General features: G+C 37.9%; 2 protein-coding genes, 1 long non-coding RNA gene and 1 pseudogene across 5 annotated transcripts; all 4 read left to right on the top strand.

Annotated features, from left to right (window-relative positions):
- LOC116174610 overlaps positions 1-5,863 on the top strand; it is a 7,013-nt pseudogene extending 1,150 nt beyond the window's left edge.
- Positions 5,864-6,101: 238 nt separating this feature from the next.
- LOC116173923 (negative elongation factor E-like) lies at positions 6,102-7,370 on the top strand. The gene is made up of 6 exons (XM_031491665.1): positions 6,102-6,261; positions 6,311-6,491; positions 6,533-6,842; positions 6,893-6,947; positions 6,999-7,110; positions 7,163-7,370. Exons 1-6 carry the CDS (start codon positions 6,181-6,183, stop codon positions 7,234-7,236), a joined length of 813 nt encoding a protein of 270 aa, XP_031347525.1. The 5' UTR covers positions 6,102-6,180; the 3' UTR covers positions 7,237-7,370.
- A 2,594-nt stretch (positions 7,371-9,964) lies between these two features.
- LOC116173745 (queuine tRNA-ribosyltransferase accessory subunit 2-like) lies at positions 9,965-11,766 on the top strand. Of its 2 annotated transcripts, XM_031491418.1 has the most exons (7): positions 9,965-10,015; positions 10,069-10,284; positions 10,334-10,475; positions 10,523-10,998; positions 11,047-11,246; positions 11,290-11,415; positions 11,460-11,766. In XM_031491418.1, exons 2-7 carry the CDS (start codon positions 10,168-10,170, stop codon positions 11,689-11,691), a joined length of 1,293 nt encoding a protein of 430 aa, XP_031347278.1. In that variant the 5' UTR covers positions 9,965-10,015; positions 10,069-10,167; the 3' UTR covers positions 11,692-11,766. The 2 variants fall into 2 exon arrangements, with proteins under 2 accessions (XP_031347278.1, XP_031347279.1); XM_031491419.1 differs by lacking the exon at positions 9,965-10,015 and having other exon boundaries at positions 10,034-10,284.
- A 532-nt stretch (positions 11,767-12,298) lies between these two features.
- Positions 12,299-13,695, top strand: LOC116174026. 2 transcript variants are annotated; one of them, XR_004146016.1, is made up of 4 exons: positions 12,299-12,832; positions 12,891-13,132; positions 13,187-13,300; positions 13,475-13,695. It is a non-coding gene; the product is annotated as an uncharacterized LOC116174026 (long non-coding RNA). The 2 variants fall into 2 exon arrangements; XR_004146015.1 differs by lacking the exon at positions 13,475-13,695 and having other exon boundaries at positions 13,187-13,402.
- The last annotated feature ends 8,250 nt before the right edge of the window (positions 13,696-21,945 follow it).

Here is a 21,945-nt window from a genome sequence, read left to right as displayed (position 1 = left end):
TTTTTATTAATTTGTTATCTGCATTTGACCTGATTTTCATTGCACAATTTGAGATGTTTGATTTTTATATTTCTCTTTTGCATTTTGTTGCCGTACTTGATTTATTTCCTGTATTTGTGTATTACGCCAGGTTTTTTCTTGTTGATTTTTTTCTGTCTCGTGCGGAATATATTTCATTTTTCTTTACCCAAGATACCCCTCCGACTTAAAAATAAATGCAATAGATGCAAAATATAAAAACAAAAAATGCGCAAATAAAGGTTTTTCCTCCTAAAACGCCAGACTCTCCCTCTTAATTCCACTATAAATATTGTAAATAACCGTTATTTCCTTTTACTCCTATTTGTAAGACTTTTGGCAGATGTTCAGATTCCACCCTGCACAATAACTGTTCTATATTAAAGATATAGTACTCGAACGATTGCTAATTTTTTCGGCCTTTAACTCGTTCCTAGTTCTGGTAATAGGTAGTTCAGCCAGCCCTCAGATAACCTGGGTTCAATTGGACAGTATCTATAATTTAAGTAAACTGGGCTTGATTTCAGAATGAAATTATACACACTTCATCACAAACCAGAACCTACGACAGAAATTCCATCAGAACCATTAACGAACTGCACTTCAAATTAGAGCAGCTACTATTTACAGTAAGTAGAAGTGTTTTTGATCCTCGTGCAAATAGGGTTGGTTACAGGAGGAAACTTGGCCGAACGTCTACGTCACAATGATCTGCAGCAACAAGAAGGTTGCGTTTGCAAAATTTCCACCAAATGAGTTGATCTACTCCAAAACTCCAGAGGAAAGCGGGAAATTTTGTGGAAACTTGCAAAGTGTGTTTTTGCAGGTAGTAGTTGAGCTCGTTCAAAGGCTCGGTACACGAAACTGAATTTGTCTATTGCAGCCAATCAAAGCGGACAAATGCTCTTGCGCACTGGACTTGTTACTGTGGTTAGATTTAGAAGCTCAGAGAGTGGAGCGTTTCAAACAGTTCCTTTCGAAATTTGAACTGTCGAATAACTTTTCCGATCGGGGTTTCCCTTCGTATGTGCAAGCAAAGGAAGTTCACGTACGTGCAAGCGTGTTTTTCTCAAGTGTGATTTTTCGATTAGAATTTTCAAGGCAGAGCACATATTTATCAGGGAAAGTTTTTCTTTGGTGCTGACAAGTCGGGATTAAGCGACCCATTTTTGCGTATCATCATTGGAAACCAGTGTCTACAGACTAAGGTATGTCAAATTGTCAACATCTTTAACAACTGAAAATGTGTGCTAAAAGTGTTAAAAGATGGTTGTCGCTAGACTGATTCCGTAATTTTGGCGTTTCTCATAAGATGTTTAATGTCACCTTACCTTACAATACAACATTTTGAAACGCTTGAACTTGAACGGAAATTCGACTGTTCATCGTGAATATCTCTTTTATATAGCTCCTGTTGTATTAATGTATGAACGCTGCGCCCCTTAAAGAGAATATAAGTAGAATGTTGACACTTCTACTACTAACAGTACAATTTCACTAAAAAATCAGAAATGAGTTGTTCCTTACTTTTCAAGGAACCCAAGCTACACTACCAACCCAATTTTAGGCGAAACGGGGATCATTCATACATGTTTTCTTTTAGGTATCCCAAGCAACACTAAACCCAGTTTGGGATCAAACTTTAATCATACCTCGACTATTGCTATACGGAACGAGCGATTTTATCAAATCCAACCCTCCTCTGGTGATTGCCGAAGTGTTTGACAAAGACCTATGCGTAATATGGGCTTCCACTGTGAATAACCTTCGGTTAAAACTTTTCCATAGAACAAGGCCGAGTTCTTGGGACGGTGCACTGTTTCTCCTCACATCAAATTAGCCAATCATCCTTACAGACCACCCGATTTTCCACCCAAACTCGTTTGGCACCGCGTCCTTCGCAAGCAGAAAACCGTCGGTGAAATTTTGGCGGCCGTAGAATTGCTGGAGGTAAGTCCCCATCCCTATGAACGTATTTCAAACAGGCTCATTGTAGATTACTGGGGAAGATAATATGGAGATAAAGGCGCATGACGTAGTAATTCGCATACCTACAGATATTAAACCGAATCTGGTCAAGTATCGCCTGGAAGTCTGCTTCTGGGGATTGCGCCAATTGCGCAAGGTAAATTTCGTGCCAGTCTGTAAGCCGAAGGTCGTGTTGGAATGCATGTACGCCACTCTCCAAACAGAAAGTGCATACGCTGTAAGAGGATGTCTGAATTTTAGACAACCCTTCCAAACCCTTGACGTGGTAGTATTTACGATCGCAAAGTGGTTTCTGCGACTGTGATTGTAGAATCTTCCTGAAGAATTGTACTATATTCCTCCTATGTGCTTGAAAGTGTTTGATTGTCGAAGCTTTGGACGTTTCGTGCTCGTGGGTGTTCAACTGGTAGACATGGCTCTATTTTTAACCACCCTTCTTACGAAGGTGGAACGGGAACGGCTACTCTTGCAGACCCCGGCACCTCCGAACAAGCGCAAACCTACCCAATTCTTAAAAACAATTAACTTCCAAGGCACACAAGTCACGGCCCACGTTAATAAAGGTACTAGTGCAAAGTTGCAAAAAGGACCGAGATGGAAGACGCCTAAATTTCAACACAAAAAGGCAACTACGACTACGATACTAAACTGTTTTCGAAAGAGGCAAAGGTCGCCTGATGTGGAGAGAAATCAAGCTAAGCCCAGCAAAAAGAAGCGGATAGCGAAAGTGCTTTACAAAATTTTGAAAGGTTTCTTCTACGCCTTTTGTTTCGTTTGGAAAAGCAAATGCAGGCGCAAAGTGCCGAACTGTCTGAAACTTCGTTTCGGGCGCTCCAAAACAAGAAGTCGTAGCAAACCCAGGGCGCGAAAGCGCCATGTTACCGACGATAATGACAACGAGGACGCTGATTGGTGGACTAAGTACTTCGCGTCGTTCGAGGTAACAGATTGACTGAACTCAATTAGTAACTCCGATTGTTACAGGGCGTTGATGTGTCTAAAACGCGTGGAAATAAACTACAGGTAAGTCAAAAGTGCGGGTATCCATTTCAAACGTGCGCCTCAGGTTTACGAAAACGAATTAGAAGAGCAGCCCGAGTTTAAAGGTTTCCAAGACAGTTTGCAAGTGTTCCAAATGCATAGAGACAATCTAACAGGTGATGATACCGTGGATGAACAGAATATTAAGGGAATTTTGAAGGCATCAATTCATATCTACAAACACCCTCCGGATGATCTACAACACTATGTGACGCCAACCGGTCATTGCCTCGATAAGGGGGTATTTCAGAACTTCCACTCGAATGATCCTTTGCAGTTCCTTTTGAGAGTCTATTGTGTCAAAGGCATAAATTTAAGGGCAAAAGATTACTGCGGTAGATCCGATCCCTACATCAGAGTGGTACTGGGAAATGTTACCATTAACGACAGGGCGAACTATATCCCGCGTCAAGTCAACCCGCTGTTCGGAAGGTGACCGCCCTCTCCAGCTCGTTCAAAAATGTATTCTTTGGTCTAGATGTTTTGAAATGAAAGGTGCTTTCCCGCAAGATCACCTACTGAAGGTGCAGGTATGGGATTATGACACGATTTCAGCCGATGACCTGATCGGCGAGACGAGGATCGACATCGAAAACCGGTACTACTCGAAACACCGCGCCGGTTGCGGCATACCGTCAGACTATCACGAGTAAGTGACCAACGCTTCAAACCGCGCCTTATTTCCGAGTCTAGAGGTGGATATTGCCTTTGGCGGGATTCCGAGAAGCCGACGACGATTTTGACTAACTTATGCAGGGGGCATAACCTTCCCGCGCCTGAATATCAGGCGAACTGTGTCCTTATAGGAAGCAAGCAGTTTCATACAACGGGAAAAGATGGTAACAAGTGGCAAGTTAGGAAATTGCTGAATTATGGTTTGTTTCAGGGACTTTGTTGGGTAAGGAAACTATGGCCTTGAATGTATTACGGCATTGGCACGAAGTTCCCTTGATCGGATTTCATTTGGTTCCAGAGCACGTGGAAACTAGATCACTGTATCATTATGAAACGCCTGGAATTGAGCAGGTATGTCAAAAGAAATCTGCATTAGCTTAACCTATTGGGAAGTCCTCTAATCAAACGCATCGCTTCGCTTCTTCCACCTTGTATGTGTATGCGGGTAAATATCCAATTTGGCTACCTTGTAACATTTTTATATTTCTCCATTTTGACTTTTATAAGATGATATCTTGGGTTATTTGAGGCCGACTTTGGTCGGCCCAACGTCCTCCGGCCCGTTAACCGAGGTTGTGAATATTTTTGGGGTGTATTCTTTTGTTGTGTTTTTTTTTACTTTATAAATTGAATGTGTACTATTCGCTTTTTTGGTATAAATGCTTCACATTCGTGCCTATTGTGACATTTGGCTGTTACTAACTCCAGCACTTTTTGTTGTTTAGAGAGTAGTTTTTCTAGAGTTTTCTTACAAATTTCAACCAAGTCAACAAAGAGAAAAATCCTGCCCCAACATCTTCTACCAAAAGTAACCCTTCTCCAACACTGTGTATCTGAGATAGCTACACGAATTTAAAGTTTTGCCTCCATCAACGGATACGTCTCATAAATTCAACATTATACATTAGACCTAGAATATTGACAACAGAATAGGTACCAATTTTTACAGGGAAAACTTCAACTCTGGATAGATATCTTTCCTTTCATGGACACCCAATATCCGACAGCAGTAAACATCGCACCAAGGAAACCCACATCGTACGAGCTCCGCGTAATCATTTGGAATACCGAAGAAGTCGTTTTGCAAGAAGACGACTTCTTCATCGGAGAAAGAATGTCCGATATCTACGTCAAAGGGTAAACACGAGCTCGCGATGCAAAGGATCACCACCAACTTCCAGCTGGCTGACAAGTTCCATAGAATCTCAATGCACCGACGTACATTACAAGTCCATGACCGGCGAGGGAAATTTCAACTGGAGATTCATCTTTCCTTTCAAATACTTGCCAACCGAAAACGTGGTGGTAATAGTGAAAAAGGAGTCGTTATTCTCGTCCGAAGAGACAGAGTACAAGTTGCCTTGTCGCCTTACGTTGGAAGTGTGGGATAACGATGTAGTCTCGAGCGATGATTTCTTAGGTAAATGTTCGTGGAAAACGATTTTCGTCAAAGAGATGTTCCAGGAAATCTATCGCTAGAACTGTCCAAGCTTCCGCGCGGATCCAAGTCCGCAAAACATTGCACCTTGGAAAGTTTCAATCCCGATTCTCCTTGCATAAATCTTTTCAAGCGGAGACGAACGAAAGGGTGGTGGCCGTTTCGTGCACTTAATGAAGAAACTAACTGCGAAATCTTAGCGGTAAGTTCTAGGAGATATAGTATAACTAACTCAACGTAGGGGAAAGTCGAATTGGAATTTCAGTTACTTACAGAAGAAGAGGCGAAGAAGGAGTCTGTTGGATTTGGAAGATCTGATCCGCAAGCTCTTCCCATGCCGAAGTACGGCAGGTATACTTTTTTCTCGTGTCGCTAATTCCAGTATCTTCCAGGAGACCTGACACTTCGTTTTTGTGGTTTAAAAATCCTTTAAAAACATTAAAAATGATTATTTTTAAGCAAAACAAGTGGAGACTTTTAAAATGTGCGTTGTTGATCTTTTGTGTGTACTCCATTTTTTCAACAATAATGTCATTGCCGCAGAATATTGTTAAGAAGATTATGAAGGTGTAGTAGTACCAGTCAGTTTATATGTACCTATAATTTATTAGGCATATACCTATACAAAGCTATTGATTCTTTAATTATTTACGTGTGGCTGCAAGTATAAGAATTCGATCATTTCGGACTTACTTTACCTATAACAGGACATTGTGGCGTTGTAAGATGTGTTGCCTGACGATAAGAGTATATTAAGAGCACCTTAGTGCCGCATACCTACAAAAACACAAACGATATTGAGACAATGGTTACCACGGATTTTAAGCTGCGCTTAAGCTAAGCTCCGCTTAAATTTATCGGTACAAACGGCCATAAGCAATTTATTAAAGACCCTGTACACTACTTTTATATTTGGCGCTGTCATCGCCACATCCACTATGCCTGTACTATAACCACATCCCCACCATCATAACCTATAAGTTGTTGTTTACTTTTCGGCTTGTTTATTTAATTCAAAAATGGTTTACATTCATTTTCCTGCGAATTTTACGGAAGAAGAGCTTATGTTACAAGCTAAATATACAAAATTGAAAAAGAAGGTACGTTATATCTACACCGTAACCTTACCTCTGTTTACATTCCATTTAGAAAAAAGCTTTACAAGCCCTGAAAGCACCCAAACCGGAACCCGAAAAACCGGTGGTTCCAAAGAGGCCCGCAGAAGCTAGAGATGCAAGAGAGGTAGCTAAGAAGCTAATTAAGTCGGGCGCGATCAGTGCAATACCTAAACAGGAGAAAAGGCCAGAGCAGGCATTTAAAAGGCCACGAGGTACCGCTTACTTAATTGTCATATAGTACGTTTCGCTTTAGGTTTGGAGAGAAAATTAATATCGGAGAAGACGGTTAGCGGCTACCAACCATTCTCCGCTGTTCAAGCCGATGATGGACCAGACAATCCTGGCAATCAACCTCCACGAATAAAAAATTTGTATGATACATTTGCGAATCAGCGGGATCGTGAAGAAAGGGGTTTAACTGAGAAGCAACGAGAGAAAACTGACAAACCAAGACAGGGAAATACCATTTACGTCACCGGTTATAAAATAACTGAGGAATTTTTAAAGAAACACTTCTCTACTGTAGGCAATATTGTTAATATATCGATGGAAATTGAGAAAAAGTTTGTTTATTATTACAATGTTTTTATAAGTTATGCTTTTTCTTTTTTAGTCGTGGTTTTGTAACATTTGACAAGGTAGAAGCATCGGATAGAGCGATCGCTGAGGTATAAAAACAGTAATTTTAAAGTGTTTGTACACAGTGTGCGTGATTATAGATGGATGGCAGTATGGTTTCAGGAATACCGCTGAAAGTATCGTTAGCAAGGCGACAGCCACAAATTGAGCCTATTAATGATGCAACATCGTCATCAACTTGGTCAACTTTAGGTATAGTGTGCAATAAATACTGTAAAATCATAGTTACATAATTTGTTCGTAGCCGCAAGTCACTCGCAGAAGGGAAATCACAAAGACAAGCGGGACCTTGTAATTTACGATGATCTTTTTGAATGAGTGTTTTCGTTTTGGTAGGTGATTGAGAGGAATTACCTAATTACTGGAAGGGATGTGTAATTATTTCATTAATTATTTATTCTATAGGCAATTGTATGTAAAAATTGACAGTAATAAATACATGTTATACGGAATCATGGGTATAAATCTATCTATAAATAATAAAATCTAAAGGGGCATGCTCATATTTATGTGGTTCCAGATAGGGAACTGTATTACCAAACAGGATTTTCACTTGCTTCAATAAGAAAAATTGTAATCATCAGAGCAGGTAATTTTGTTGTAATTTTAAATTCTCATACTGAAAAGCAACGTCTAGCTAATTTATTGTCAATTTTTCCTTAACTTTTTAGTGTAATGTTTTCAATTTCTACGTTCAAAGAAATAGTTAAAGGGAATTTCAATTTAAATGAGACTAGGAAAGGCATTGTCACTTTCATTTAATGCGGTTTTGAAAAGCAATAGACATAAAAGCCTTGCATGTGTAATTTATACATGGTCTATATTGGTGTTATCAAATAAAAATCAATTGTAAAATGCCTGTGAACGTTTATGTGACTATAAATAAGCTGTAAAATGGAATTTTCCGCAATGATTATTTAAGTTTCGCCTATTTACTTGTAGTGAGATGCCCCAACCTTAGCAACATCCTGTGAATATGATTGTCGATACGAAGCACCCTATAAATCACGTTCGTTATACAAGCTGCCAACCGAAATCTGGTGGGATTACAGAAAAGGGAAAGAGAGCGAAGATGAGACGGATGGAATTTCTCGGAAGAACACATGTGTTTACTATTTCAAACACCTGCAGTCCAGTTTTTTTGTAGAAATGCGTGAAATGCAAGGAATGGGCGATTTTCGAGTGGTTTTTGGGGGTGTTAAGAGATCAAGTTACCGGTCTAACATGTGTGTTCCGGATCTTTTTCTTGTAACCGGCTTAAGTGTAAAGTACGGCTTATCTTGAAATATTTTGTTATACCTTAATCATTGCTGTGTGCTTTTGCTTTTTATATCAGGTGAGGTATGCTTTATTCAATTAATCTATGAATGTGTGGTCATACTGGATTCAATCATTTGTATCTCTTAATGTGTAACCTTTGTTGGTATTGGCAATCATGTTTCATTGTCGGTAGGGCTGTATCTGTTCTGTACATATTTGTGTATTGTGCTTTTTAGTCACTTTCGATTATTTCATTGCATTTCATTACATTTGCTTATTTGGGGCTGTGAGTAATCAAGAGGGAAGTGTGCTTGTTTAGAAGGGAGCGAGTTATTCAAGTTTATACGGGCCTTGGTGAACCTAACATTTTCACTCGTTCCAAACCCAACTTTAGCCCACGTCTACAGGCACCCCACTGGGCCTGGGTAATCCTACCACCCGGCGAGGTATATTTAATATCTCTTAGTTTTGTCTGATGTATGTGTTGTAACACCTGGGGAATGGCTCGATTCCATTTTGGTTACTCATAGCGTGTTTGTATTATTTACCCCGGTTTCGAGAGGGCTCAAAATTGCTGTACATTAGATGTTATCTGTAGGCTTTGTCCTTTATAGGGCTACTCCGAATTAGGTTTTCCTGCAGTTTTCCTATAATTCGTAAGGTAAATGCCGGGGTAGTATAGAACCACTTAAGACTCTCTGCAGGGGCGCCGTATTGGTATTAGCTTCAATATAATCTTAATCAGCTATTGCTTTTGGTGCTCCTTACCCATAAAACGCCCTCATTGCTTGCTTAGAACTCATGTTACTACACAACGTAGGTGTCCTACATGACGATCACGATCTTAGTGCACTCGGAGTGGTCCGCGAGTGACAGATTCTCGCGGGAAACTTAAGCGAGAATATTCAAATAGGCAGCCATGTTAGTTTGGCATTCCCGCTACTACAGAATATGGTCAAATATTGCGGTGTGACTTGAAGTTGGCGTTAGCCCGCCAAGATAGTAGGAGGTTAAGATCATTACAGTAGATATACAATTACATTTATAGGATAAGCAACTTAGTTAGAATCGTTTCACGACTGTGGGCTAAGGGCTTGGACCAAGATGTGCACGTTATGGTGTGGCCAACTAACCTTGTGCTTGTGTTATGGGGTTGTGGCCTTAGAGAAGGAAAAGAGAGAGGAGGGATCATACATATATACTAAAGAGCACATATATGGAAGGGACAAGAATGATCGTAAAATGCAGCACGATAATTTGTTTGTGCACCAGTAACATGGCCGCTTACAGTTCATTGGCGTGAGGTTAAAGCAGCAACTATCGTTAATACAAATGTATTTGAACAAGTAGAAATTGTGTACGACCAAAGAGTATATTATACTCTTTGGTACGACACAACAACATAGACATATGAGTATGTCTATATGCACAACAAATGAACTGATAAATTTATGCATATCTTTTCTGTTCATTATAATGTTATACAATAAGTACAAAAGGTAGGTACGCCACGGTCACGCACTACAAAGAAATGCGAACAGCTGATCGACTAAACAAGAAGTAAAAAACAGTTTTGTGCACCTTGAATTGAAACGTTAAACTTATCGTGCAGGTTATCTGTCAAAAACGCCATTTTGCCTATACCAAATAACGCAAAATAACGTTATTTGTCAGATAACCTGCACGTTAAGTTTGAAGTTTTGATACGTCTTCTCTGTCTAGTCTAAGGTTATGGTCACATCTCAAATTCGTTGCTAGCTTCACCACTATCTAACATTTGATTAGATTCACTTTGATGGTACATTAATTACCACCACACCACATTTAAAAATTTAAGGTTAACTTTTTACCTCTCAGGTTTTGTTGATTGTATAAATATTTAAATTTTAGAACACAAGCGTGTAATGCAACTTCTCAGGGTAGATTTACGAAGATTTTGTACGGCCGCATTTTTCGTATTTTAGACCATTGGAGTTAGATTGCTACAAGATGAAATTTATCGTAGAAAGTTTAACGAAAAATGCCCCACGTTTGGGGGCGTTAAGAGAAATAGAGAATCGACCTAATTTAGTATTGGAAACACCCATGGCTATGCTTTACACACGTGTAAGTTTGCATGTGCGTACAAAGCGAATTACAAACTTGTTGCTTTAAGGGAGGTAGTATTCCTCACATTACCAATGAAGTGTTCAAGCTTCTGACGCAAAAATCGCAAATAATTCAGATTCCTTTGGTCAGTACGTACAATTTCGAAGATGTGATGTCTGTCTATAAAGGAACAATCGCAGAATTTGTAGGTAGGCTTCGTTTTTATGGGAGTATTTGTATTACAGCACATGTTTAGGAATGAAAGAGTGTATATCATGCTTAACGGTTCAAGACCCAGGTGATCACACACTGCCTGGGTATCATGTTGAGAACAGCATACCACTGTGGACGAGACATGGCAAGGTGTTGATCAGTGCAAAATCGTATATGAATTTAGTTAGCTTATTTAAACCAGACATGTATTACCTACTTTCTGACGGAGACACCAATATATCGAGCCCGGCAAAGAGAATAAGGAAATCTGTGCAAAACACTATAAAATATCATAAGCAGTGTATTGACACTCATGAAAATCTCACTGGAGTAAAAAATTCATTTATGATGGGGGCGATAGCGGGAGGCTACGACCTAAAAGCTCGAAAGGAGTGTATTGACGGAATCTGTCAAAATGACTCAATTGGGGGTTATTTAATAGACGGTTTACACAACAACGGCCCAGAAGTAGAGCTTTTAGCCGCCGACGAAATTAACCCAGTAGTCGTGTTTGTAATTGTAAGTTTTGGGCTAGGTTTTGAGACTATTTAAACGAGCGAGTTCTAGAACAATCTACAACCTACAAAATTAAGAGCAATACACGGCTGTTGGAATCCGGTGGTCATACTGAAATTAGTTCAGTTAGGCGTCGATCTTTTCGATACATCATATTGTTACATAGTCACTGAGAGATCATGCGCGCTAACCTTTACAATTGATGCCAACGGCAATGACGAGAAGTTTGAATTAAATTTACGACAAGCTGAGTAAGTTTTAATCGGTAACATGTCAGTTGGTAGTCTGATTTAGTTTCGCAGAAGACTTCGGGCCGATTCTACCTGGATGTACTTGCCTTGCATGTTCCAAGTATTCTCGAGCGTACATTCATTACCTTGTTAACGTACAAGAGCTTTTAGGGCCCGTATTACTCACAATGTATGCAGTTGAATGTTTAACAAATAGTAATGCATATTTTTTAGTCACAATGTCCATCATTATATGAGATTTTTTGAAAGTATTCGTCAATGTATTGGAAATGGTACGCTAAGTTTGTTGGAGGAAAAGGTTGGCAATCAGTTTCATTCTTCTAAACACGTTGATCAACAAGATAACGTCTTAGCAAGCTGTGAACGGGTAGATTCTGCCGATGCTTTTGCAAGTGCTGTTCTTGAAATGGATCGAGATAATATTACAGCTTCAGTATCTTCATGATACTGTTATATATTGTACAGATTTACATATACTTTTATGTATGTTTTTTAAATAAAACAAAAATATTCAAAGAGATTTGAATTATGCAATTTATGTTATATTATCTTAGATCGTGTTTCAGAGATCGCTTCCAAGACAAACACGTCACCAATTTGGTATATAATTTAATTTAGTAACACCACCGATATACATCCCCTAAAGTATATATAGTCATCGACGGCCGCACATTCCTTTTTCTTTGCTAAAATTGTTTTTCTGGGCAATGGGGGTTTACAGTATAGTTTAATTCCGCAGTTCTAATTTAATAAGCGTGTACCTGAAACCATAAAACATTTTTTTGGACAGTAAAAGTTTATTTAAAAATAGAGGCTGATTAGCAAAAAATAATGAACATGTGCGGTTTTAAACGTTTATTCAAAACGATATGATTGTGGCGGGCTCTGTGACGTAATAAGCCCGACCAATCAGCTCCTAGAACCATTCAGATGACATAACGACTTGGCAATATTGCACATATATCTTCTCTTATATATATGATATTGCAGGAGAATGGCATTTATAACTTGTGTCATCTGTCACAGGCACTTGTCACTTTCGTGCTAGATGCAGTCACACGTTGAGATAAAAGGTCTAAACTCCGTACAATCTGCGCATGCGAAAGAAACGTCAAAGTTCAGTTGCAATTTGTTATTAATTAAAATGTAGGTTAGGTTATTGTTTTCATCACAGGCTATTATAATGAATAAACATATTCGTAATGTACATTTAAACTAGCAGACTTTTGAGGTTGTTATACCAAGAGCCATGTTTCGCTGCAGCAGTATAAAATCCGAAAAGGACAGTATAAGCCCCATGCTCACAAATCGTAACCCAAGACATTTCAAATACCTACGAATCGCTCATAAACCGGAGGGCTGCTACGGTGATAAAACTGGAACGCTCCTACTGGCATAAATATACAAATTTGCTTTCCTACCGCCTCCAATAAGACAGCCCGATTGTAGATGACAACTGACACAAACAGGCCGTTACATAACTTCATTGTTCGTGCATTACATCAATGGACCCGACGCTCACCGCTAGCACGAAGGAATGGGCCATCAAAACCAGGCTGTATAAGACCATGTACCAAGTCGTTGGCGTACGTGAACGTTACACGGTCACGTCCCTGCATTCAATTTAATGTTTGCTACTTGTAGGTTTCAGTTCTTCGTACAAAGATGCCTTGCAAGCGGTCCGACAGAGTTTATGTGCGATTGCAAACCCAAACACAACGTCAGTAAGGTTGCAAAGTTTCTAATGTGCTCCAAGATTTCAATTTCAAATTGTCTGAGCCGGAATAGTCAAGAGAGCCGTGGACGAGAGAAAGATTACCAAAACCGTGGGATATAATCTGACTTGACAGATAATGTGAATCGACCTTAAATTGTGTACCTATTAGGTAAATAACTGCATAATTTACAATAAAGTTTTATTTGTACTTGTGCTTCCATAGTTTCTGTAAAGAGAAAGCCGAGTATTGGGTCGCTCCAATGAAGTGATAGAAAGCCCTACGTTCAGTCTCTCGAGATGCTTCCCTGTTTCTAACTCAAAGGTTCTTCCAAAGAAGGTGCTTATTACTAATTTCTAGATTGCATGAAAAACCGTTTATTTGATTTTTTAAGAAGAAGTTAATGGGTTTCAAAAACAATAAATTTAATAAATATGTAAACTTTTTATTGCTTACCAATATTTTAAACATTAAATAATAATAAACTACACAATAATAAAAAGGGCACCTTAGTTATAGTGAATTGGCTCGGAATTGGCAATTTCAAATTGAAATCTTGGAGCACATTAGAAACTTTGCGACCTTACTGACGTTGTGTTCGGGTTTGCAATCGCACATAAACTCTGTCGGACCGCTTGCAAGGCATCTTTGTACGAAGAACTGAAACCTACAAGTAGCAAACATTAAATTGAATGCAGGGACGTGACCGTGTAACGTTCACGTACGCCAACGACTTGGTACATGGTCTTATACGCCTGGTTTCTCTTGAAAAATGGTATTTTTCCTCTCTCCTGTGTTTCGCCTTGGTGGTTTTAATACAGAAGAAAGATACTTAGGCAGCTTACAATTGTACATATATTTTATTTATTTACAAAAATGGATAATAACATTTTTATTTGACTTCAAATTCGAAACGCTGTAAATTGGTAAATCCATTATAATGTGTTTTCCATCGAGATCTCCGAAATTGGTGAACTTCTGTCGAAAGAGGTTGAGGTGAAGCACACGCTTGAGCACTTAATTTCGGCAAAAGGACAATAAATCGCTCTGCATCAGCGAGGTTTTATCAACGACCAGGTGTGATTCGGAATGGCAGACTTTAAGCCAGTCGCTACTCCAGTGGGTCTAGGTCAGTGGTCGAAGTGGCAAATATTTTTTACCGGTATGGCTGAACTGATAAAATCTTAGTATTGTATGTATGCGTATATTATCATGAAAAAACTTTATCCGTTATGCCTATGTGGATAAATTTATTACCGGTATGTTTCACAAAAACCAAAAATCTATCGGTATGCCATACCGCCTCACTTCGACCACTGGTCTAGGTACGAAGCTTTTAAAGAGGAGAGCACCGTAGACTTCAAATTCCCGTACCGTGAACTCCTGGGACTAAGTCGGAAGGTTCCTTCAGAAAATCGACTTGACATGTCCGTGCTAGAATACCTGAAATACAAACTAATTGTGTGTTTTCGCGATAAACACTTACCGTACTTACGTACCACGTAGTGTGTAGGTCATATGTGAGCTTGTACAGGTACTTTGAACAAATACAAGTGCTTGTAAAGGGTCCAGTAAGGAGTAGTCTGCTTTAGAGGTTATGACAACAAATCGATATATTTCGTTTAGCAACTTACCTGAATAATAATTTCTGTTCATTCCGTACGGAGTAACACAAATTGTCGCAATCTCGCTCTGTTAAAACAGGTAAAAAGGAATATTACACCCAAAACACATATAAAATACACCCAAAATCTGTCAAGTTGAATTAGGAAATCGGCCTACCATGCAGTGTTGCCATAATTCTCAGCACGGCTTGTAATTATAGACGGCTGTGGCTAGATGCAGTTAAACATCCCTCTCAAAACGTCAAATGTGACAAACGTCAGACCCTCGCGTAAGGTTGCCAGGTCACTTCTACGTGATTGGTTGTAGGTTTGTGACGTATTTAGTCTGAAGCGTTTCAAATTCGGACTAAAAACACAGCTTTTCAATAATTTTTTTTTGGGTTTATTTTACTCGCAAATAAAAATTGAGGACACACGGGTCTTTTTATTTTTAATGTACTTTGTGGATCAGAAATAAAAAATGAAGACGGGATGACCCCGATTTGGTTCATCCTTACACCATTGTTTAAATACTAAAAAATGCCCCCCCCCGCCCTTATGCCCCCCCCCCCCGCCCTTTTTTATGGAAAGTTTTGTAGCATCAGGAATCTGTATCAGACAAAATCTCAATGAGGTCGATTAGTCTGTGACCAGGGCCGTTCCTATTACCTATAGGGCGATGCGTGAAAATCACGCAGGCGGCCGAAGCAAAGGGCGGCTACAGGTTATAAGAAGAAGCGCTCCTCAAAGGCTTTATTATTATTATCATTGAATTCAGATTTATTATTCAATGTTATTATACATTATTTATCCCATTGTAGATTATACAATGATTATACAGAGTGGCTAATAAAGATGGAACCAAAGCGCTGGTGTGAAAACGGTTGGAGATATCGGTCTGAAAGTTTTACGACTTAAATAAGATGTGTTTGTGCATATTCTAGCATGAAAAGGAAATTTTTGTCCCGCGTGGTTTTATGACAGGGCCGCCATTTTTTTTTAATGGCAACATAGGTCTTGCAACACGTAGTGGCACTCAAAAAAATATAAAAATTCTTATTGTATTATTCACAATTTCGCTCTAATAAATTAGTTAGTTTTGCGTAACCGTATTTTTACTATTGCATATTCGTAATGAAGGTAAAATAAGTTTTCCAACGATGTGTTGCAAGACCTATGTTGCCATTTAAAAAAAACAAAAAGGCGGCCGTGTCAAAAAACCATACCTACGGGACATACAAAATGTTCTTTTAATGCTAGAATGTGCACAAACACATCTTATTTAAGGCCTAAAACTTTCAAATCGATATCTCCAACCGTACCATCTGTATTAGCCACTCTGTATACCGCGTGAAAGCTTTCAAACCGAACATAGGGAATTAACATGGGAAAACAGTTTTTCGCAGATTGTTGCTCCCCAAATTAACTTAGAGAGTTCATAATGCCACCATTGGAAAGATTTTTTTCCGCGTTTTATGATATGCAAATTACCTATTAACGTCTAGTTGCACGTTTAATTATTATTTTGCGAAATTAGGTAGTCAAAATGTGTACTTGGTTTAAAAAATCACGGTAGTCATGAAAACAAGGTACGATAACTGTTTTTAATTTGTACTTACTACAAAACTTACGATATATTCCATTGAGGAAATAGTTATTTGTGTACCAAGGCCGTAAAAGTGATCTTTTTTGGCCGAAGCTGCTGTTTGTGGCCGAGGCGGTAGCCGAGGCCGCAATTCAGATGAGGCCTAACAAATCACTTTTGGCCAAGGTGCACACAACATTTTTTAGGCGATCATCAAAAAAGAATTCAAAAATTTGCTCATAAACATATTTTTTCTGAAAATCATAGTTATCTTAGACAATTAAAAACAAAGCAATTCGTGTCATATGTAATAAATTATAATTAGCATCTTTGCGTGTGTTTTGTGCGTATCAAAATGGGTGATAGCGACAGCAGGATGAAATTTTGGAAGCTGCAAGCTTGCGAACCTAAGCCATATATGATATAAGAGCTGGCGTTTGAGAGTAAAAGTACAATCGCAACTTCCTCCATTGCACAAGATTTTAATAATGTCAAATGCAATAGGTCCTTCGTAACTGTGGCTTCCAAGACCTTATAGTTAACATGCTGTACAATTATTAGAAACCTGATTACCTACTTTGATGGCAGGTATAGGTAGCTAGGTACTTGTGTTCTCGGTTCTTCGCATAATAATGTAAGCTTCCTCATGTTTTGGTTCTACACTTCAAAAAGGTCTGCAAGCAGCAAAGATTGAAACGTCAAACTATAATTTTAAATGTGAACGTTGTGATTATGCAAAATAGTGTGAAACATTCCTACAAGTCCGAAAATGAAAAAAACGCACGTGGATGGCCCAATCCTTGATGGGGCTAGACCAGATAGACGCTTTGTATTAAACAGATTACTGTTTCTCCACACATCAGTTTCAAATAAGTAGGTACAGTTTGACAGATGTGTACCTACAATAAAGTAAAGTTTGACAGAAGCGTACAATAAAGTTAAACTTTATGGCCGCAAAAGCGTCCACAAAATCAACGTTTTTGTGATGATAGCCTAAAAAAGTATTTTTCTATTTCGGTGTCACAATGATGATTTTGTACAACTGTTTTCGGCATTGTAACACTTGTCTTTCAATATACTATTGTTTATTGTAAAAAACGTTTCCGGCGGTAATAGTTACGCAAAGTGCGAAATTTATTTTCCGTGGAATTTAATCAAACTTCTATTCCGTCAATATCGACAATATAGTTTTTCAATTTGACAATTCCGGATGCTTAAATCTAGTCATGGCTACATGATTTTCCGAGTTCATTTTATTTTGCGAATTTTTGATAAAATAATGAGAAAATACAAATAAAACTTAACTAATTCGCATTTGGTTGGATGAGAAAAAATCTTCTTTCCAGTGGTGCCATTATGAACCCTCTAAGTTAATTTGGGGAGCAACAAGCTGCGAAAAACTGCTTTCGCATGTTAATTCACTATGTTCGCTTTGAAAGTATTCATCCCGGTATGATCATACCCATTATACTTCGTACGTTAGTTTTCTTTTCTTTATCAAAATTCGGTCGCTACAGGATTATGGTACTTTTAAAGATTGAAAATTATAAAAAAACTAGTTGACCCGACATACATTGTCCTGTCTCAGCTATGAATATTCAATTCGAACTGGTAATAATAATAAAATAATTATTTCAAAAACACTTCTCAAAAAACTCACTGAAGCAACTGAAAACTGGATAAACGTTCTAATCAAATGGACTTGTAATAAGAAATGAATTAATTATTTTTTCATGGATAGATAGATGCCGACCGATGCAGCCGTTAACATTTGCTGCGCGCCAACTGTCAAATTTAATCGTCGTGCAGTTTTCCAATTTTCTGCGCAATTTCCTTAGGTTTTCTTTCCGTAAGAACCTTCTATGAAGTATTAGAAAATTTAAAAAAAAAGTTGAATGAAATCGGTCAAGTCGTTCTAAAGTTATTTCGTGACCAGGAGAAATAGAGATAGAGATTATTGCGATCGTCAATGACACAAATCTTGCACTATAGGTACTAATAGAAATTTAGTGAACAGGAAGTGGTTCAAGTGAGTGTTAAAGCAAGGAAAGCGAAATTTTAGTTTTGTGCTTTTTCTGTTTTTACCGCATTTCCACAAAAATAAAAAAAATGCGCTATTGTGGCCACTTTGTCCGTTCGTTTGTCCGTCCGTCTTTCTATCCGTCCGTCCGCTCGTTCGTTGAGACGTTACTAGTTTTTTATCTTAAGAGCTATTGTTCTACTTTTTTCGCTATTTGGTTCGTTATGGTGTCGAGACTTGCAACAAGGAAGGAATTTTTTCTGCGTTTATTACTAAAAAAGTTATTGTAAAAAAAACCAGAAAACCGTTTTTTACATGTTCCATAATTTTACACTTTTGCCGTTTATTAACGATACCTACTAGAGATCGTTTATAATTGTGTATTGCTGTCTGTCATCTGTCTGTTGGTCTGTCCGTCTGTTCCTTTGTCTGTCTGTCCCTCTATCTGTCCGTGTGAACGATAACTTTGTTTAGAAATGTCCGATCGCTTTGACATGTCCGTTAGTTATGAACGGAATTGCATGAAATTCAATATGGGCATAGCAATATGCCAAAAGTTGAGTCGAATCGTCGAAATTCACAGTGTCCCTTTCGCATCCCGACCATTTATAAACCGAATTGCAAACTTTTATATTTATAAAAGTATTTGAATGAAATTTGATACATAGGGATTTCCTATGTCTACTTTTAAATGACAAAATTCTTCTGAAAGACGTCTAATTTTATGCAACCGAAATAACATGCGTATACGCGTTTTGCATTGCCATTCTAGATTTTAATAAAAACAGTAAATAGAATCCTTTTAGGGTATGAATGTTATGATATTCGGCCGCTATTTCCCTTGAGTTCCTTATAGGATTCTTTTCAACAAAAATTAAAACATTTAGTTTCATGTCCTCCGTTAAAATTGAGGGTTGTTTACGGTGTCTTATGTGGATCGCATTTAAATAACCACTGATTTTAAAGTGATCAACACGCGCCTTAAACTGTTACCGGCACTATACCAATTGAAAAAATCAACTTTTGCTTCAGCTGAATACATTGGACACGAAAATAAAAAAACGGAAGCCAAAGCAATAATATTCCAATTAATTAGACGCATAATCTTCATTTGTTTTAAGAAGTTATTTTGATTGCATAAAACTAGGCGTCCTTCAGAAGAGTTTTTGTCATTTAAAACTAGACATAGGAAATCCCTAAGTCTACTTCTAAATTTATATCACATATGTTAACTGTACAAAGTTTGAACTGAATAGGTTCAAGAGCGTTTGCCAGAGACAGAATGGGGTGACCCTAAGGGGTCATTGGATTTGACCCATTTTCAATAGGCTTATTATACCTACACGTGGCATATAGGTCAACTGTGCAAACTTTGATTTGAATAGGTTCAAGCGTTTGGCAGGGACAGAGAGGCGTGACCCCAACGGGTCATTAGATTTTATTGAACTGAATGGATTTACCGCGTGATGAAGAATTATTCAATAAAAACGGATAAATAACTTTATTTGAAGTACCTAACGTGACAAGTAAAATTAGAACATTATTTTTCTCACAAAACAACTACTACACACACTCTCTATGTATATAATTAAAATTGTGTGATCGCCATATCCAACAGATTTAACCCATCTTCAATAGGCTTATTACTTGTGGCATATAGGTCAACTGTGAAAAGTTTGAACCAAATCGATCCAAGTGTCTGACAGTTCGGATTCACAGGCAGACGGACACCGTCGACTCCCCTATACAAAGCTTGCATCGCTTTGCCCTGCCCTGTCCCTTAATAAACAAACAGACTGGGAGGTTATGATTCCAGTTTTATGAAGTTATGTTTAATGAAGTGATTTAACTGTAACAACTTTACTTTTCCCGCAATCAGATAATAGTGATTTCTGTTCGCTTGCTCAGTAGTGGAGGGAACTGATTGTAAATGAAAAAAAAACAAAGTGCAATCAATTCCTTTAAATCACTTGAAACGAATACAGCTATTATTATACATAAAGGCCGCAAAATTGCGCATGCGCAGGTGTGCAAGCGGTATCTGTGCAGTGGCTACAGCAATTTTTTGCCAATTCACATGATAATTTACTTATTATATAATGATATCAAAAAGTGTTTTTCTCCAACCACCTGAATAAGACGCTATTTTGTGACAGTGTTCGGTACGTAAAATTGACGTTTTGCGGATTAATCGTTTTCACCATGGCAACTGTACAAAAAGTAGATACTTTTGGTCCTAGTACCAAAAAGAAATTGACCTTGAAAGTTGGCCAATTAAAAAATTACAATCACGGAGATATGTCACATTGACATCGTTTTACATTGCAGGTTATAAGATATTTCTATACATACAAATCAAATCTTTTTGCATATAAATGCAAATAATGATGTCACCTATACGTATGTACATGTATTGAAAATGATTTACGCTCGCTATTTTTATTTAAACCATGTGTAACGTAATTTACATATTCGATGAACGTAATTTTAATACGTATACAACCCGCCGTCGCGCGTAACGCCATCTACTTCAGACCCCTTGCACTATTATCTGTCATTTTGAATTCAAAATTTGAAAAAGTTAATTGCAATTAATTTTAATTAAAAAACTGTACGGTAAGTTTTTTATTTCAATACAAAATATAACAATATTAATTGTGTATACAATAAAATGACTGAAACTGATAGCGACATGGATTGCACTCCGCCAGAGATTATAGAAACGGCAGAACATGCTACCTCAAGATTTGCTCCCTACAAAGTCGCGAGAGGTGAGAAGTAAGAAGTCAGAACGAATAGGTTATAAGTTAACCTAAAAACTAGAGTGGCATGACACGTGAGGACAAGAAAGCAGAAGTTCTTATACTAGTAGTGAAACTGTGACTGAATCTAAATTCGAATATAATTTGAAGTAAAGGGGGTTGGAGAAAAAATTTTATGTTTTATTCGTACAAAAAATGCGTTTTCGGGACTCGGAAGGTTGCTGGACTCCGCTAACGCGTCGTCCAGCAACTATCTTCCTCGTCCCGAAAACTGACATTTTTGTACTAATGAAACAAATAACTATTTTGGATAATTTCGGAAAATCCTGTGCCACAGAAGTTTATCCACTGAACAAATTATCTACAATCAAACTTGAAAGTCAGAAAGAGTTGAAGCAGTGGGTTCAAATTTCTAAGTCTGAATTATATGGGTTTCAACTCGAATTTGAACTATAAAGCCTGAATACATTTATAGAATTTTGTATAGCTGTGTGCTGAAAAAAAGCAATCCTCTACCATTGTATTTAAACAATGCCTCTACCTATTCTTTTTTTTTGTACCTACTTTGTATTTATGTATAACTGATTTCACATTGTCATCGATGAAAAAATGTGCCTTTCCTTTCCAATAGGAAATTAAGTGAAAGCATACACAATCAAATTTAACGTATCAAAAAAAAGAATGAATTGATGTTGTAATAAATGAGGTTGACTGCACCATATGGCTTAATAACAAGTCGTACCTAGAATTAAAGATGTTAAAAGTGCTTAATGCAATTAAAACTTACTCCATTACTGTTTATTAGACTAGAAAATTAAATGGGAAGTTTTCTAGTCTACTAATTTAATTACTTATTTATCAATAACATCTTTCCTTATCGAGTACCCCTATTGCCGAGCACAGTACCTGGTGCCTACTGCCAGTCAGTAGATCTAAGGTGGTAATTACCGAACACCCCACTCTTCATCTGTGATCTAGCCCAAAGGGATTAATTTTAATTTAAACTTCCCCAA

This window comes from Photinus pyralis, unplaced genomic scaffold (genome assembly GCF_008802855.1).
Source record: "Photinus pyralis isolate 1611_PpyrPB1 unplaced genomic scaffold, Ppyr1.3 Ppyr1.4_LG6, whole genome shotgun sequence".
Lineage (NCBI taxonomy): Eukaryota > Metazoa > Arthropoda > Insecta > Coleoptera > Lampyridae > Photinus > Photinus pyralis.
This window is presented reverse-complemented; position numbering and strand designations above follow the sequence as displayed.

Excerpts from the sequence above, each read along its gene's own strand:
- LOC116173923 (XM_031491665.1), top strand. The coding sequence starts at position 6,181 with ATGGTTTACATTCATTTTCCTGCGAATTTTACGGAAGAAGAGCTTATG. Across the intron at positions 6,492-6,532 it reads GGCATTTAAAAGGCCACGAG|GTTTGGAGAGAAAATTAATA; the intron begins GTACCGCTTACT and ends GTTTCGCTTTAG. Across the intron at positions 6,948-6,998 it reads CGGATAGAGCGATCGCTGAG|ATGGATGGCAGTATGGTTTC; the intron begins GTATAAAAACAG and ends GCGTGATTATAG.
- LOC116173745 (XM_031491418.1), top strand. The coding sequence starts at position 10,168 with ATGAAATTTATCGTAGAAAGTTTAACGAAAAATGCCCCACGTTTGGGG. Across the intron at positions 11,247-11,289 it reads TTAAATTTACGACAAGCTGA|TTTCGCAGAAGACTTCGGGC; the intron begins GTAAGTTTTAAT and ends AGTCTGATTTAG. Across the intron at positions 11,416-11,459 it reads GGGCCCGTATTACTCACAAT|TCACAATGTCCATCATTATA; the intron begins GTATGCAGTTGA and ends CATATTTTTTAG.